Source organism: Trachypithecus francoisi, unplaced genomic scaffold (assembly GCF_009764315.1).
Source record: "Trachypithecus francoisi isolate TF-2019V2 unplaced genomic scaffold, Tfra_2.0 Lachesis_group5, whole genome shotgun sequence".
Taxonomy (NCBI): Eukaryota; Metazoa; Chordata; class Mammalia; order Primates; family Cercopithecidae; genus Trachypithecus; species Trachypithecus francoisi.
In genome coordinates, this window is record NW_022681470.1 from 63,772,114 (window position 1) to 63,786,993 (window position 14,880).

Here is a 14,880-nt window from a genome sequence, read left to right on the forward strand (position 1 = left end):
ACTCTGTTGCCCAGGCTGGAGTGCAATGGTGCAATTATAGCAGACTGCAGTCTTCAACTCCTGACCTCAAGCAATTGTCCTGCTTCAACTTCCTGACTACAGGTGTGCACGAGGACTACAGGCAGGCATGTGCCAACACACACAGCTTTTTTTTTTTTTTTTTTTTTTCAAGAGATGTGGTCTCGCTTTGTTGCCCATACTGGTCTCAAACTCTTGGTCTCAAGGGATCCTCCCACCTCGGCTTCCCAAAGTGCAGAGGTTACAGGTGTGAGCCACTGTGCCCAGCCTGAATTCAATTTCTTAAAAGGACCCTCCCCACTCAATTGTATGAGCTGTAGCAGTTGCCAGATTTAGCAAATACAAATACAAGACCCCCAGTTAACTTGGAATTTCAGATAGATAAACACTGAGATGTTTTCGTCTGAAATTCAAAGCTAAATGTGCATCTTGTATACAGTGGGAATATAAAAAAGGAAAGTAGTGGTCAACTCAACCAGGGTTGAAGTGGGGAGGAGGAGGGGAGTGGGGAGAGGAAAGGAAGAGGGGAGAAATTTCACAAACGAAGTCACACCAGAGCTAGGTCTTGACGTTGGGTTGGTGTTTGCAAGGTAGAAGAGCCAGGGAGGGCTTTCTAGGTAAGATGAGCCCGTAAGGTGTGGGAGACCTGCAAGAGAGATGAGGTGGAAAATGTAGGCAAGGTCCAGGCTGCGATGGGTCTGGATGTTGTGGGGAGCAGATTTTCTGCTACTGAGAGGCCCCAGGGCGTTACGCTGGGAGTTTTAGACTGGAGAGTTCCAAGGCTGGGTTTGCATTTTAGAAAGTCCACCTGCCTAGGGAAGAGTGGATTGTTCAGGAGAGGAATGGGGAGGCATCAGTTGGGCTCTTTCCATGACCTATCCCTCCATCCCATCTCCACTGGGGCTCTTTCACAACATTTGAGCTACAGAGCCCATTGACATAAGATATGTTACCCGGGGCCTGAGGCTTTGAACAGGCTTTGACTGAGAGCCCTGTGGGCAAAAAAGGAGGAGGAGGAGGAAGTCCAGGCTGAAGCGGCATAGGTGCCCAATGTGGATTTGTACTTCCCTCCCCAGGAGCACAGGTGTGGCCAGTTTGGATTTCCTTAGGTCATCAGCTTTCTGGGTAATGACAAGTCAGAACAGCATGGCTTGGGAGAGTTACGTCACCTCCCCTGCTGAACGGGCTTGAGGTCCCTCACAAGTCTAGGTTCCTTTCCACTCCACCTAATCCCAGAGTGAAAGGGCAGCGTGGGGTTAGAAAGCGCGCTGAGCCAGAGGTGAGGAGAGAGAAGTTTGAGAGCCACTTCCTTGCTGTGCCATGGAGGACTGGTTCACTTCTCTATTTCTTCATCCCTGTAATGCGAACATTGAACTGAGTTCTTTGTTATATTCTCTGACTCTCATTTCCAAATATCACAACAAAGGAGAGCCAACCCCACTGAAAATGAAGAATAAAAGAGAGACAAAAGATAAAAAAACAAAAACAAAACAAAGGAGAAACTTTTTTAGGTTTAAATTTCCCAGTTCTTTTTCTCATCTTTTTTTTTTGTTTTATTTTCAAAGCTCTACTCAAGTTCACACATATCATTATGATCTAGATATATTTACCAAGACATCTAAACACTTATATATTGTTTTAAAATTCCTATTAGTTTCCCAAATAAAATACCCATCCATCATTATCAGTAATATATATAATATATACATATGTTATATATACGCAGATTATACATGTATATATATTATGTATACATACATTATATATATACATATATAGTGTGTGTATATATATATATTTTTTGAGACGGAGTCTTGCTCTGTCACCCAGGCTGAAGTGCAGTGGTGCGATCTTGGCTCACTACAAGCTCTGCTTCCTGGGTTCACACCATTCTCTCACCTCAGCCTCCCGAGTTGCTGGGATTACAGGCTCCTGCCACCACGCCCAGCTAATTTTTTGTATTTTTAGTAGAGACAGGGTTTTACCATGTTGGCTAGGATGGTCTTGATCTCCTGATCTCGTGATCTGCCCCCCTCGGCCTCCCAAAGTGCTGGGATTACAGGCGTGAATCACCGCGCCCAGCCTATATTTCTTTCTATTACAAATTCGTTCTCAGTCATACTTCTTAGTGTTTTATAGTCCTCATAATGACAGGTTCTTTCTCAAATCTAACCAAAATTACTCATATAGATCTAATGCATTTCATCCAAATCCTGCAATAGGGCCACACATTGCTCAACTCCATGGAGCCTCATTCCCATAGAAGGCAATAGGCATGGTACCCTCTGGAATTATGCAATTTTTGTATGTGCTCCAGCACTAAGTACTTAGGAATGGCCAGAATCAACTCTTTTAAGGGAAGGAAATTGCCTTGGCATCACTATGAAAAATTCATGAGGTTGGAGTGCATGTTAGGTGGGGATAAGGAATTGGAAGACATGAGAGAGTTGTGTCCAGAACATATCAAACTCAGAGCATTCTCCATTCTGGCTCGCCAATCTTTCTTCATATTCTTTCTGCTTCCCTACTTAACAAGTGGAAAATTGAGCTCTGATATCTCAATGGTGGGTCCATTGGTCCCAGAAGTCCCAATTCTAAGGTGAGATGCAGCCATATGTCTGGAGACCAGATTCATAATTTAATTGCAATCCTGGGAAAGATGCCATTCTATCTCAATCTATATTTTATTTTTGATATTAGGGGTCAGGTAGCAAGGCTTAATATGAAGAGAACTTATTTCTTATAGTTCCTTCTTCCTGATTTAGGAGCTTTAAAGGGAATTGTAAAATTGATAATAAATGTCATCATTTTCAAGTTGCTTATTATGTGCCAGGCACTGTGCTGAGGACTTACGTGTAATCACTTTATCTTCATGCCGTGCCTACATGGTGAATGTGCAGTAGACATGATGTGTACCATTTGACAGATGAGTAAACAGGCACTGAGATTAAGTGGCTTGCCTTCAGTCTGACAGCCATAGAAAGTAGAGCCAGTCAACCCAGCTTCCAGTACCGGCAATTATGGTACACTGCATGCTGGAAGCGGAGTTATAAACACATCACTTATTCCCTTCCCCTGCAAGCTTCCTGGTATGACATATTTGCCCTGAAATGAAAGCTGGGTCAGAACATATAGTCTGAACACAAGGGGTGAATGTGGGGTGAGACTCAGCAAGGACAGTGTTGCAAATCCTCTCATATGTGTGGCTGGGCTCTGAACTGCTCTTTTCACATGTGCAGAGGGGCTCTGAGCCAGGCAGCTCAGTCCCTGCTGGGAAAACAGCACCCACCTCCCTCCATCCGACCCCTCTGGGGGAAACAAGGGTGGGGATAGGGGGATAGGGGAGATTTCCGATGTCAAGAGTGGCTCTTTGCCCCCTCTCCAAAGGAGCAGAAAGATGTCCATTAGCTCCTAACAAAGATGTCTTCTCCTTTTCCAGGTGCCTGGCACACAGCTTAGAAAAACATAACATTTATTAAGGAGTACTTACTATGATACAGGTCCATTAGTTCATTGAAATCTTCACAGTTTATTTTACCTACTTTATGGAGCTTCAGAAAGGCTTACTTTATGGAGCTTCAGAAAGGCTTTAAGTAGCTTGTCCAGTGTCTATAGACCTAATGCATTTCATCCAGACTCTGCAATAGGGCCACATATTGCTCAACTCCGTGAAGCCTCATTCCCACAGAAGGCAATAGGCATGGTACCCTCTCTGAGCCAGGCAGAGAGGGTACCTACCTGGCCATACCCTCATCTTATTTCCTTAATCATTTTCTTTCTTCTTTAAGATATAGCTGATTAATCGTTATTATGAAATGCCTCTTTCTTCTGGGTCTTGACATGTAGCTTCTAGGAAAAATGATAAACTCCCCATCTCCATGCAAATGAGAGTTTTTTGCAATTCTTTGTTCATACAGAAAAATCCAAGTTAAGTCACTTTCTTGAGAGCTGTGGCATGCTACCAAGAAGAGAAGGGAGACAAGGGAGAAGAGAAGAGAGAGAGCCAGGGTTTAAACCCAGAACTACATTGTGAACCGCTACAGTCTACCACTTCCCTCAACACTTATCATTTTATTATGTCCAAGATGCTGGACCACAAGACATCAAGTCCCTGGGGTTTCTTTCCCTTGCACCTGTCCCATAAAAGACCCCAATCCTTCCCGTCCCTTTTCCTTCTTTGCCGGTGCCCTATCACCCTCTCTGTCTCCTGAATCTGGCTGCAGGGGCAGGGTTTGTACCAGCCCAATGGGGTCTCATAATTGCATCTCATCCCGAGGTCACTTCATTTGACTTATTCACTTCATTTGAATAAAGCTCCATTTATTCTGGGAGACTGTGTTTGGGGATGTCAAAAGACAAAATTACAACACATTTAGTTAAAAGATCTTAATTGGCTTTTATTTGCAATCCTAGAATCAGGCAACATCCCATTTTATAGACATAGAATGAGTGGCCCCATGAGCTGACAGAGGAGAGTGGTTTTATAGGCAGACAAGGGCTGGAGGAAGCAGAAACAGAGAACAAAAAGCAGATTGGTCATTTCAAGCTACTTTCCTTGTAAAGGTTAGAGCAGAGGAGACTTCCTTATATGCTGGCTAAAACTGGCTCACTTGAGGATTTGGCTATTATCTTTCTCTCTCCTGATTTCTCAGAAGGTTAGATAAACAATTTAGTTTCAGCTTGGTGGTGTGGAACTTCATTCAGCATGAGTGATTCCATTTCGGTTTGGCCTATTGGCCTAGTGCAGTAACTCGGTCCAAACCAATCACCTCCTGGAAATTTTATTTATTGGGAAGAAACTGTTTACACCCTATCTTTTCATTGCCCCAAACCCTGATCCCTAGAGAACTTCATGGTAAAAAGTTTATGTAAAAAGGTAGTTTAGATAGAGAGTCTTCTAGCCCAAGAATAAGGATTTCAGGTCCTGGCTCTGCCACTGGCTTCTCTTAAACCTCTCTTCTTTCCAGTCTCATTATCTCTCTCTCTGCATTAATCAAGAATGAGAGAACTCTCCAGGGGACAAGATGAAGGTGAAAGAGATGATGTGCAAAGAAATACTTGCTTTATGAGGGGAAAAACTGTTCTTCATGAAGTTCAACAAAATAATGCAGGTAAAGCAGTTAGCTAGCACCTGGCACATGGCAGACACTCATAGCTGCCTGAGGCATTGGAGAGCTGGATCATGCTGGAGCCAGAGGCACCTGCAGAGCCTCACGGGTTGGCTGCTGCAGGGTGTGGCTGACTGAGAGTGCTTTCATGAGCTGGCCTGCAGGGTACAGTTGGTAATGTGCCACAGCTCTCAGGAAAGTGACCTAACTTGGATTTTTCTGCATGGACACAGAATTGCAAAAAATTCTCATTTGCATGGAAATGGGGAGTTTATTTTTCCTAGAAGCTGCATGTCAAGACCCAGAAGAAAGAGGCATTTTATAGTAATGATTAATCAGCTATATCTTAAAGAAGAAAGAAAACAATTAAGGAAATAGGATACTAAGAAAACAAGGGAAAAAACAATCTCCCCAAGGTGGATCCACCCAGCAAACCTTGACAGCATTTCCTCTTATCCACCTGAATAAAAATGACCAGCCCTTTCCAAATGGCAGAGAGCACTGAGAGGAGACACAAGGAGCAGCCCGCAAGCACCAAGTGAGAGGTGAGGCTCATACTGTCCATCGTCAGGGGCTCATATGCACCGCCATCCTAGACCTCCTCCTTCATGGCCGCAGAGAGGTGACCTATTACCATTGTGTGTGGCTATGATGTTCCAGATGCTGGGCATTTGATAGAACGGGAAGAGATACTCTATAGAAGGGGTGAATTTTCTAGTACCTTAGTTTCAATGAGAAGAGATAGAGGGTGGGAAGGAAGGAGGGAAGGAAGGAAAGGTAAGGAATCTAATGTCTTTACTATTGCTTTTTTGTTCCAAGAACTGTGTTGGGCACTTTGTAATGTGTTATCATTGTTTAATCCTTTGCAATGTTAAATGTCTTTTTAAATGTAAGGAGCACCACCGGTTCATAAATGGGTTCCTGTCTGTCTGGTGTCAGGGGAGCTACTGGGATTCCAGGCTGTGATGCCAGAGAGAAACAGTGTTGTTAGTGGGGTGGAGTAGCAGTAAAGAGAGCCAGCTCAGGGACTGGCCCGCCTTCCCTCAAACCCTGGCTTGGGCAAGTTACTTCATTTTCTTGGTAAAATGGGAACAAAAACAGAGCCTACCTCACACGGTAGTTGTGAGCATTAAATGAGAAAATTACGTAAAATTCTTGGGACAGTGCCCAATGCACATGGCACGTAGGATAAATGTTACCTACTACTAATATCTGAAATAGCCAAGATGTCTGGCATTGACTCACCAAGCTAAGGGAGGCATCTTTCTCCTCCACAAAATATGCAAGTCTCCTGGCATGGGATGAGCAGGCAATATCCTACTGCTTCTGAGAGTTATCTTGTCAGAAGAAAAAACGCACTCTCTTTCTTGGCTTTCTAGAAGCACCCCAGTAGCCTTCTGAGGGGACAGAGCTCTGGGGGACTCTCTACAAACTTCCCTGGCAATGGGGCCCATCTTTGTTTAGCCAGAAAGAAAGGTTGATAAAAGAGGAAGGGTGCTCTTTGGCCTAATGCCTGCCACGTGGTAAGGTCTCAGCATACACCTGTCTATTCCCTGGGAATGAGGCCCAGTTACGGAGAGACAAGGCAAAAATGGTTTCTAAACAGGATTTCCTGTTTCCTGACTTTCCAGAGAAGGAGCTGGGAATCCTGAGGAAGGCATAGGGAGTGGGGGCAGCTGGGGTTCACACTCACATGTGTGAGTTACAGCAGCTCTAACTATAGCTCTGCAGTCCCCGCAGCTGGCTCCCTGTGTCTGATGCCCTCCTCTCCTCCACGGCCACACATGATACACTTACCTTGGCACACACAGCTGTAAATGGGAGATCTCAGTGGGCATCATGCAAAGTGCATAGCAGAGGGCTGCTCTCGTCACATGTGTTGTCATAAGACGTGCATTAAGGCTAAGCTCTGTTTATAAGCTTGGGAAATGTGGGTGAAAGCAGAGATAACCCCATAAGCTGTACCATTATATTTTATGCACTTTTCTCTGTGTGCATTATATGGCACAATATAAAGTGGTTAAATGAAGAGGCAGCAAGAAAGACAGACGCAAGAAGGGTAAGAGAATGAGAAGAGGCGGCAAACCTCTCAGGGTCTGGCCCTGGCTATGAAGCAGCCAGCTGCAAACATGCCGCTCATACCCTTTGGCTCAGCGGGTGACAGACGGGAAGTTGCCAAGCTGCCCTCTACCATTGGCATCTTCCCCTAGCTCCTCATTGTGGCTAATTAGTTCTTGAAGATGGCTTGTGTCTCCCTTTCCCATCCTCTCCAGAAGATGAAATCTCCACAGCTGGCTTCAAACAAATGATTTTAAGCAGATACACTCTTGAGGTTTATAATAAAAGGGTGTTACTTATTTTGGGGGTAAACATCAAAAACCAAGTGTGTTTTTATGGTTTTTCACATCTGTTGCCCAATTCCTAGGGCATCTTACCAACCCTGCTTTTCCTACTTAATTTATTAAAAACAATGCTTTTCACCCCTGTTGACAAAGTAGGCTGTGTTGAGTCATAGGAGAGTGATATGCACACAAGTATGCTTCCTGGGACTTAAGAGAGTGGTGTATCATGCTTTCTGGGGTGGAGGTGGGGGCATGGGGTGAGGGTGGGGAAGAACTCATATCCAGTTGACTCAAGAAAACCAGAGGAGACACATACCCCTGAAACTCCTCAAGGCTGAGGTATTTAGTCTTGTTTTCTTGTATTTCACCTGGCCTGCTTTTGGGGCTGGAAGGGGACGTCAATCAGGGCTCTTCTCTTTCATTGCTCTCCACTCTTGGCTGGACAGCTGACTTCCTCTCCTTTGTGCAGGCATGAAGTTACATTGTGTTTCCCTTTGGCTCCTGGGTACAATACTGATGTTGTGCTCAGTAGACAACCATGGTCTCAGGAGATGTCTGATTTCCACAGACATGCACCATATAGAAGAGAGTTTCCAAGAAATCAAAAGAGCCATCGTGAGTATGGGTTGGTATAAAGGTGTGGGTGATGGGGTATACCTCCCCTTACATCTTAGCTTGAAAATGAGTTCCTTCTCATTGCCTTTTGCATCTCAGAATAACATAGGATACTGATTGCTTATGTCTGTTCTTATGTTTCCCTCCACAGCAAGCTAAGGACACCTTCCCAAATGTCACTATCCTGTCCACATTGGAGACTCTGCAGATCATTAAGGTATTGGCCTATGTCTGCTTTTTCTAATATTTTTATCTTCATGTCTAAATGGCTCTGGGTTGAGAAAGAAATCCCTACATTATCATCTTCTCTTTCCTAATCTCCAATGCACTCTAAATGCACCAGGCTTCTTCTTTGTCAGATGATGTGTTAGGGCATGCTGGTGTCCCAGGGACATGCAACCCCTGGGAGGAATGAAAGAAGTGCCACTTCCTAGAGAGTGATTGGGGGTGCTCAGAGGGGACAGGATTTCTGTGGCTTAGGGCTAATTTTGGAAGGTCCCATGGAGGTAGCTAAGAAAACAGTGACTTAAAACCTGAGGAGGTCATAGATCAGTGGATAAGAAGGAGGAAGGTATTTGGGCAAGATAAGATAATGGCTGTAAGATCAGTGAAGGTTGGACAGAGAGGTGACCAGGTTTGTGACCCGAAGGACATGTAAGTGAGTGGTGGGAGATGAGGCAAAAAAATACCTTGGAGTCATTTTATAAAGGTCCCTGGAGCCAGGCTGAGCCTCAGACTTATAGTACAGGCAATAGGCTGGGTGCAGTGGTTTATGCCATTTTGGGAGGCTGAGGCGGGTAGGATTGCTTGAGGTCAGGAGCTTGAGACCAGCCTGGGCAACATAGCAAGACCTCGTCTCCAAAACAAAACAAAACAAAACAATTAGCAGGTTATAGTGGCATGCAACTGTAGTCCCAGCTACTTGGGGGGCTGAGATGGGAGAATTGCTTGAGCCTGGGAGGTGAAGGCTGCAGTGAGCCATGACTGTGTCACTGCACTCCAGCCTGGGCGCCAGATTGAGATGCCCAAAAAGAATAAAAGAATGTGTGTTAGGGCACACTAGTGTCCCAAGGACTTGGAACCCCTGGGAGGACCTAAAGAAGTGCCATCTCCTAGAGAGTGATTGGGGGTGCCCAGTGCTCAGAGGCGATTAGGACTTCTGTAGCTTAGGGGTAATTTTGGAAGGCCCCATGGAGATATAAAAGAATAAAAGAAAATAATAGCAGCAATAGAGAGTCATGGAAATTTTTGAGCCCAAAGTTATATGATCATAAATTGTTTTAGGAAGACAATCTGGTGCTGTTCTTACAATGGACAACGTGAGGCAGGAAAGCCAGTGAGAAGATCAGTCCAACCATCTAGACAGGAGGTGACGAGAGTATGTTACAAAATAGCTGGTTTATCAGGTGATCATTCATTTTACAAAAAGGCCCATGAGAGATGCCTTTAAAAGTGAGCTTCTCTAGTCCTGGGAAGTATTCTAGACAGATCCAGTTTAAGGGGGGATTTTATATGACAGAGTGTGAGGTATATTTGTATTGAGTTACTTTTTTCTCAGGTTTCTCTGCATACGTGAGAGAGACACACACACACCCCTTCATAATTCTTCTAAGCAGTGATTTATTTATGGTGAAGAGATGTAGCCACTTACTAAATAAAATTCTAGCCAACTGTATTATAGACGCATAAGATATGACAGCTGGAAGGAACCCAAAAGATCATCTATTCCAAAACCATCATTTTCAAATGAGGACAGTGAGACCTTGGGAGGGAGCATGATGAGTTAGTGGCAGAGCTAGGAATAGACCCCCAGGTGTATGCCCCCATCTTCAGATTCTTTCTCCTTTCAAGGTTGGGAAGTAGCTCATGTGGAATAAGAAAAGGAGTCAATAAGGATTCAGGTCTTTATCCTTCCCTTCCCTTCCCTTCCCTTCCCTTCCCTTCCCTTCCCTGCCCTGCCCTGCCCTGCCTTTCCCTTCCCTGCCCTTCCCTTCCCTTTCCTTCCCTTCCTCTCTCCCTCCCTTCCTCTCTCCCTCCCTTCCTCTCTCCTTCCCTTCCTTTCTCAGCCCCACCTTCCTTTTTTCTGCAGTGTTCCTTTTTCTAGTACCACAGTCTTTGATAGTGCAGAGGAGTGTAACACTTTGCCCTTCTGGTTAAGGGAATCAGCAAAAGTGAAGGAGGAGAAGGGTTTTTGTGTTGCCATCTAGGAAAAGCTGCCACTGGGGCCAAGGAGGCTTTGCTTCTTGAATGAAGATAGATGTGCTGTCCCACCGTTAACCACTCCCTGCTTAGACTGAACAGTTTATCTTCTGCAGAGTAACTGACTCTCAGGGCAGATGGCAGGCAAACTTCTGGAAGGAAACTGTCTAGCCAACTTCTCTGGGCTGTGCCTGGGAATTTAGAGACTATCTTTTTGGGACATCTGCACTCTGCAGGCTGCAGACCTACCCAAATATGTCCACTTCTGCAGCTGTCGGTCTCCCTTCTTGCAAATCTCAGCCTCATTCTAGTGCTCCTTCTGGTTGTAAAAGGACAGACTAGAGGAGAGCTAAGCAGTGTGGCCCAGAGTAAGGTGGCTAGAATGAATGCACTGTGATTACAGTTGGAGGAATGCACACCTAGCAGGATGACTGGCATGCAACAGTCCTTGTGTGTTGCCAGACAGGAGACATAACAGAGAGGCCGACTTCAGCCCCTGTAATGTAAGGAAGTCCTTTCCCAAAAAGTTGCTCAGCCATCAGTCCTTTTAAAAAGGAGGCAACTGGTTCCTGGAAAGATTTAAGTGGAAGTTAGTGATGACACGCTAGGGATACTGTAGAGAGAATTAGTCTATGATGGATTCTGGGCCCCATCCTTGGTAAATGTATTTCTTGGCCATACAAAAAATGGGGAGAACTGGAATCTCTTCTCACCATTTTTGTCATAAGTAGTTTTGCTGGGAATAAGAGAGGATGAACACTCTGAGACCATTACGAATTTTTCCAAAATGACTTTTAGTTCTCTCATGTGTTGCTGACCCCACTCAAATGGACTGCCCTGGTCTCTAACATAATGAGAGAATAGGCCTCCAGTGTTTCTCTAATTTGTGTTTGTAGCCCTTAGATGTGTGCTGCGTGACCAAGAACCTCCTAGCATTCTACGTGGACAGGGTGTTCAAGGATCATCAAGAGCCAAACCCCCAAATCTTGAGAAAAATCAGCAGCATTGCCAACTCTTTCCTCTACATGCAGAAAACTCTGCGGCAATGTGTGAGTCACTGGGTCAGGATTCCAGCATCTGCTCCCCTTCTGCCCCAGGAGAGGCCACGATGTGCTGGCCCCCATCGGTCTCCTGATATGGTGCTTGGAGTCAAAGGAAATTCTCTGCCCACGTCTACGTGGAGAACTGTTGAGAACCTCTCCCAGTGGCCACTGCTTCCCCAGGGCTCCCTGCCTGCTGACAACTCCTCGGATGGTCTCCTCCTAGATAACCCTCCTGGGGTGACCGACTTATGTCAACATATTCCTTAGTAAGAGGCATGGCAGGGACACCAGTTCTACTATAAGCATACCCCTGGTTTCTTTATTTCTGGCCCTTTGGTGTCTTTACATCAATAAACTTCTGGGTAGGTCCTTGGTATGGCCTATCCCTAAAGGTCACCTAGAAATTCATTGCAATCTATTCAAATCCAACATCAGAAACAAAACCAACACAAAGCAACAAAAACTTAGACCAGTAGAGAATCTGGGCTCTAGTCCCATTCCTGCTAATGATTTCCTGTGAGACTTTGTGTCAAGTGACTTCACCTCTCTGTGCCTCAGATTCTGAAATTGTTAGAAGGGGTGACGGTCCCTGTCCTACTTGCATTAATATGATAATGGACTCAAACAAATTCACCTAACCAGTTATTTAATTAATAATCTATTAATATTTATTATCTAATTAATATTTAACAAATGTTCATTGAGTGCCTACCCTGTGGGAGGCAGCACTCAGAGTGGTGATAAGACAGATATGGTGTCTGCTTTCTTAGTGCTAACAGTCCGATGGGCTCTAAATGCAGAAAAAACAAAAGGCGTGGGCAGATGCAGGTGATTCTACAAACAAGCTCTATTTTTCCATGGCTGTTCCCACCTGAGTTTACTCATCTGATTCTCACTGTGGGAGGGAGGAGAAATGTCACTTCTCATGCGGGCAGGTAGGAATAAGAGAGGGCCCGAGTGGAAATGTCCTCTGATAGGAGCTTCCTCCACTTTATCACAGCAGGAACAGAGGCAGTGTCACTGCAGGCAGGAAGCTACCAATGTCACCAGAGTCATCCATGACAACTATGATCAGGTAAGATCTGGGAAGAGGATGGGGAAGATGGAAGATGAGAGATCAGGAGGGTGCCAGCCCTTCAGCCTCCTCTCCACTTAAATTCGTGCATTCACTCTATAAGCAGTCATTGTGGGCAGGCCTCAATTCTCTGTGTCTGTAAAGAGAGTTTTGATCTTACCTCATTTGCTAACCTCCTGGGCTCCCCATCTCCATCATTCCTCCACCATTTTCTCATAGCCTCGTATATCAAGCCTGACCTGTACGATTTGGGGAAAGCACCCACTGCTTAAGATGGGATGACACAGAGGGAGCAAAGATCCCCCATAAAATGTGAGCTATTATGCGTAAAACGTGTTACCTGCATGCTGTCACTGCGATCACTACCTGCCCCCCCGCCCATATTGTGTGTAGTGATGAAGACACGGTACTTCTCATGTTAATGTTGGTGTAAAATGCACATCTCACGTGGATGTAGAGGGAGAAGCAGTGCTTTTCATGAGCATCAGCAGATCTTGTTAAAATGCAGATTCTGGCTCAGCAGGGCTGGGGTGAGCCTGAGTTTCTGCATTTAGATCATACTGACAAATGATGCCAATGCTTTGAATAGCAAGGAGTTAGGGAGCCTATTATGGGCTCTGCTTCTTTGTGGAGAGGCTCTGTAAGATAATGTTATAGAAATAGCTAAGGATTACATGGTTCTTACCATAAGCTGGGTATTGTTCTAGGCACACAACAAGTATTATACATTTGTCGTTCGGAACAATGCTATGAGTCATTATTTGCATTGGATACATTAAGAAACTGAGGCTCGAGCAGGTGCAGTAACTAAACTAAGTTCACACTGCAATTGCATGGCAGAGGTAGGATTCAATCCCACGCTGGCTGGCTCTGCAGGACATGCTAAAAGCATGAACTCAGTCTGCTGGGGAAGGAGGTGGAATAAGGCAGGAGACTTGGGCTTCAGTTCCAACTCTGTTACTAACTGTCTGTGTGACACTGGGTAGGACACTTGCTCTTAGGGACTTTAGTGTTCTAATATGTCAAATGGGGACAACATGCTCTCCCTACCCGCTGTCCAGCACCACAGGGACGAAGATGTTCTGGGATAACAGAAGCACTAAAGCAAGCTGATGTGGAGAAGAAAATCAGCAGAACTGGCCAGTAAGGCAGATTTTTTTCCTGTGAAAAACAGAGGAAAAAAAAACCTGAGGGAAAAGAATGAAGAATTTTAAAGTTTTGTTTATAAGGAGCTGAAATGATTTAATTGCTTGTTTGTGGGGAAAAAAATTGATTGCCTGCGAGGAAAAGAATACTGAGTCTGTATGTTATGCAAATATATTTCACGACAAAAAACAAAACCTTGTGGGGACCAGCATGTGAAGAAAGTGACTTGAAAACCATTACACAGTCTAGAAAGATGGGTTCTTACAATGATCTCTGATTTCAGCTGGAGGTCCGCTCTGCTGCCGTCAAATCCCTGGGAGAGCTCGACATCTTTCTAGCCTGGATTGCTAAGAATCATGAAGTAACGTCCTCAGCCTGATGACAAGGAACCTGTATGGTGATCCAGTGATGAACATCCCCTGTGCAGTTTACTGTGGGAGACGGCCCACCTTGAAGGGGAAGGAGATGGGGAAGGCCCTTTGCAACGGACAGTCCCACTGGCTGGCCTCAGGCTGTCTGATTCCACTTGAAAATAGTCAAAAAGTCTACTGTGGTATTGATACTGAACTCTATCTGCTGAAAGGGCCTGCAGGGAGTAAAGGGCTGCCTACCCTCTAATTTATTGTGAAGTCGTATAGTCCATGTCTGTGATGTGAGCCGAGTGTGATATCCTGTAGTACACATTGTACTGACTGGTTTTTCTGAATAAATTCTGTATTTTACGTATGAATGGAAGGATCTTTTCATTCAGGGAGAGTCAGTCAAGACTGAGGACAGGGTGTTTCTGACAGAGGAATGGTTGTCATGGTGACAAAGCTGAACAAGCACAGCCACAAGTAAGTAGAGGGGCCACTGGGTAGAGAGGCCAAAAAGGGCACCAACATCTAGATGGACACCGCATAGATGATTCAGAGCACAAATGCCTATCTTTCAGATTTCATATCACATGCTTTAATGGAAAGAACAAGACCTCTGAAGTCCGACAGATCTGGTTCCAATCCTATGTGACTTCGAAAAAAGCACTTAACGTTTCTAAGACTCAGTGTCCTCTATTGTAAAGTGAAGATATTAACACCAGTCCTGTAGTGTTGCTGTGAGCATTGAGTGAGGAGAAGGTCTCTCATGACCTCAGCAGGGTGGGAGACAGCACAGTGCAGTATAAAGACTGCTGATTCAGGGGCCACCTTCTGGTTCTAAGGCGTCTCCTGCCATGAATTTCCCAGGGCAGGTCAGTACATTTCTTTGGTCCTTAGTTTTTGGTAGTGTGGATACTGACCCTTCTGTACTACCTGCTCCATATGATTATTTATTTATGGAGACAGGGTCTCACTCTG

At 45.0% G+C, this 14,880-nt stretch overlaps 1 protein-coding gene across 2 annotated transcripts; it reads left to right on the forward strand.

Moving 5' to 3' along the window:
* The first annotated feature begins 14 nt into the window (after positions 1-14).
* IL19 (interleukin 19) lies at positions 15-14,276 on the forward strand. Of its 2 annotated transcripts, XM_033200579.1 has the most exons (7): positions 15-265; positions 4,986-5,671; positions 7,938-8,083; positions 8,235-8,300; positions 11,179-11,331; positions 12,326-12,400; positions 13,830-14,276. In XM_033200579.1, exons 3-7 carry the CDS (start codon positions 7,940-7,942, stop codon positions 13,923-13,925), a joined length of 534 nt encoding a protein of 177 aa, XP_033056470.1. In that variant the 5' UTR covers positions 15-265; positions 4,986-5,671; positions 7,938-7,939; the 3' UTR covers positions 13,926-14,276. The 2 variants fall into 2 exon arrangements, with proteins under 2 accessions (XP_033056470.1, XP_033056469.1); XM_033200578.1 differs by lacking the exons at positions 15-265; positions 4,986-5,671; positions 12,326-12,400; positions 13,830-14,276 and having other exon boundaries at positions 7,764-8,083; positions 11,179-11,592.
* The last annotated feature ends 604 nt before the right edge of the window (positions 14,277-14,880 follow it).

What these genes read in the sequence shown, in the direction of transcription:
- IL19 (XM_033200578.1), top strand. Translation starts at nt 7,940, where the DNA reads ATGAAGTTACATTGTGTTTCCCTTTGGCTCCTGGGTACAATACTGATG. An exon ending in AAGAAATCAAAAGAGCCATC is followed by an intron (nt 8,084 to 8,234) that starts GTGAGTATGGGT and finishes TTCCCTCCACAG; the next exon opens with CAAGCTAAGGACACCTTCCC. An exon ending in AGACTCTGCAGATCATTAAG is followed by an intron (nt 8,301 to 11,178) that starts GTATTGGCCTAT and finishes TTGTGTTTGTAG; the next exon opens with CCCTTAGATGTGTGCTGCGT.